The 2779-nt window shown below is 55.6% G+C and overlaps 1 protein-coding gene across 6 annotated transcripts in view; it reads left to right on the top strand.

Moving 5' to 3' along the window:
• The window catches only part of DLG4 (discs, large homolog 4 (Drosophila)), a 23152-nt gene extending 21104 nt beyond the window's left edge, over positions 1 to 2048 (top strand). For 5 of the 6 annotated variants that reach the window (XM_010847346.1, XM_010847347.1, XM_010847349.1 and 2 more), the window contains 3 exons: positions 44 to 153; positions 821 to 912; positions 1104 to 2048. In XM_010847346.1, the coding sequence (XP_010845648.1) occupies positions 44 to 153; positions 821 to 912; positions 1104 to 1210 (309 nt within the window). In that variant the 3' untranslated portion in view covers positions 1211 to 2048. Of the gene's footprint in view, positions 1 to 43; positions 154 to 820; positions 913 to 1103 lie in introns of those variants that run through there. The other variant, XM_010847352.1, reaches the window with a different exon arrangement.
• Positions 2049 to 2779: the final 731 nt, after the last annotated feature.

Here is a 2779-nt window from a genome sequence, read left to right on the forward strand (position 1 = left end):
CACCACCTGCTGGTCCCCCTCCACCCACCCTGCCTGCCCCCAGGGGAAGCACTGCATCCTCGATGTCTCGGCCAATGCCGTGCGGCGGCTGCAGGCGGCCCACCTGCACCCTATCGCCATCTTCATCCGCCCCCGCTCCCTGGAGAATGTTCTGTGAGTATGGTCTCAGGGGGTTTCCCCTCGGCTCTCCCACACCAAGCCCCGAGCCTTAGATGGCCTCTGTGTTGAGCTCTTCCGTCAGAACTCTGGACAGCAGCTCCAGCAGCCTTTGAAGGGAATTGGAGTTAGAACCCAGAGGGCCCAGGGAAGCCCAGGCCTCTTCCCTCCTCTTCTGCCCTGGGCTAGGCGGGACTACAACTCCCAGCAACCCCTGGGGCACACACCTGCTAGGCATTGGGGCTCTTGGGAGTTAGAGTCAATCCCTTCACTGGGCTGCTGGCTGGAAGGATGAGGTTCTGGAGAGGTCCCTGAAGTGGCCACACCTGGCTGGGGTGGGTCGTGGGGAGGGGGCCCATCTGTGGCCCCAGAGGGTATTGGGAATTGTATTTTTTGCTTCATGCTCTAAATAAGAAAATAGTGGGGACATCCTTGGTGGTCAAGTGACTAAGATTCTGTACTTTCAATGCATGGGGCCCAGGTTCATTCCCTGGTCAGGAAACTAGATCCCACATGCCCCATCTAAGACCTGGTGCAGTCAAATAAATATTTTTTAAAAAATTAAAAAAAGAAAATAGTGGTTGCAACTTAACATCCCTGGACAGAGGAGATCAAGGCAGGGCAGGACCCACCCTCAGGTCTGTGTCTCTCTCACTCTCCACAGAGAGATTAATAAGCGGATCACAGAGGAGCAAGCCCGCAAAGCCTTCGACAGAGCCACCAAGCTGGAGCAGGAATTCACAGAGTGCTTCTCAGGTGAGGCTGTGGCTAGCCCGTGGCCAGCACAGGAGGTGCCTTTGGCACAGATTCAAAAGCGGGGCCCCCACAGGGTGGGTGGTTTAGAAGGAGGTGTCCCCTTTGGGTGGGTGCATCCCATGGCTCATGGACTGGAGAATTAGGAGAAGGTGCCCTTTGCCCTGGGCCTGACTCCCTGCCCCCGCCCCCAGCCATCGTGGAGGGCGACAGCTTTGAGGAGATCTACCACAAGGTGAAGCGAGTCATCGAGGACCTCTCAGGCCCCTACATCTGGGTCCCTGCCCGAGAGAGACTCTGATTCCTGCCCTGGCTTGGCCTGGACTCGCCCTGCCTCTACCGCCTGGGCCCTTGGTCTGGACTGAATTGCCCAAGCCCTTCCAACCCCCAGCCTCCCTCCCACCCCTTCTTATTTATTTCCTTTCTAACTGGATCCAGCCCACTGGAGGGGGGACACTCCTCTGCATGTATCCCTGCACCCCAGAACTGGGCTGCGGAACCCCAGGAACCCGGGGTCTGAGGGGGAGCCCCGGGCTCCTGATCCCAAGCCCTGGTTCCTTAGGACCCCTTGCTCCTGCCCCTGCCCGCCCCCAACGCACACACAGACCCACTGGGGGGCCACCTGCTCTCCCCCATCTCCTCCCACACACTTTCCGAAAGTCAGGGCCCCCCTCCAGGAGCACCCATTGCAGGGCTGCAGGCCTCCGCGCTCCCCCCGAGGCAGGGTCTGGGGTCACTCCTGACCCCATCATAACTCCCCAGGTCCCTTGATTTCTCATTTTTTTTTCCATTTTTTTCTTCTCAAAGGTGGTTTTGGGGGGATTAGTGGGGGGATTCCACCATGGGCCCCCTGCCTTCCACATGCCCCCTACCTTTTTTCTTTGCCGGTTTGCATGAGTGGAAGGTCTAACTGTGGCTTTTTTTTTTTTTCCTGGGATTTTTTTCTTTTTTTTTTTTCCTTTTTTCTTTTGGGAACGGGGAGGGATGGGTCTAGGGAGTGGGAATGTTGGGGGGGAGGGTAGGGGGGGCAGGGTTGGGGGTCGGGTGTCTGGGAGCCAGGGGAAGACTGGAAATGCTGCCGCCTTCTGCAATTTATTTATTTTTTCTTTCGAGAGAGTGAAAGGAAGAGACGGATACTTGAAACCCAGTGTGTGGCCTGGTTATTTGGGACCCGGGTGAGGAGGGAGACCCGGGTGGGAGTATAGGGATGGGTCTGGTAAAGTCAGATCCTTCTCCCCCCACACCCATCACCTCCCCGGAGACACAACAGAATGGCCTGAAGGGGGCCTTGGAGGAATCTGCAGATCAAGGCTCCAGCAAAGAATGGGCCTGGGGTGGGGGCGGGGCTGGAGTTCCATCCTAGGTCCCTGATAGAGCCAGGAAGAGGAGCTGCAAACGTAGCCCAGCCCTGACCCCTCTTCTGAGCCGTCTCAGCCTTGTCGGGCAGCCTAGAGTCTGCTGTCAGTCTCTAAAGAAAAACAGAAGACAGTTCATTCATGTTCATGGAGCTCTGTGGACAGAGCTGGGCTCTGGCAATGACCTTCACAGAAGTGTGCCCATAAGAAATGCTGCATAATTATTCATTGGATTTCTTTTTTTTTTTTAATTTGATTTCTCTATGTCTGCCCCCTCTCTGTAGGAGATATTTGAAGCAATTTTGCAGATAATAAGGGTGGGGAAATAGAATGCGATACCAAAGATAAAAATAGAAACAGATGTGTTAGCTATGAGGATGAATATGATTTCTGAACTCCCTGGTACACAAGGCAAAAAGGGAAATGCTGCTGCTGCTAAGTCGCTTGTCGTGTCCAACTCTGTGCGACCCCATAGACGGCGGCCCACCAGGCTCCCCCGTCCCTGGGATTCTCCA

The sequence above is a fragment of the Bison bison genome, unplaced genomic scaffold (genome assembly GCF_000754665.1).
Source record: "Bison bison bison isolate TAMUID 2011002044 unplaced genomic scaffold, Bison_UMD1.0 scf7180017864249, whole genome shotgun sequence".
In the NCBI taxonomy this organism is placed as follows: Eukaryota; Metazoa; Chordata; class Mammalia; order Artiodactyla; family Bovidae; genus Bison; species Bison bison.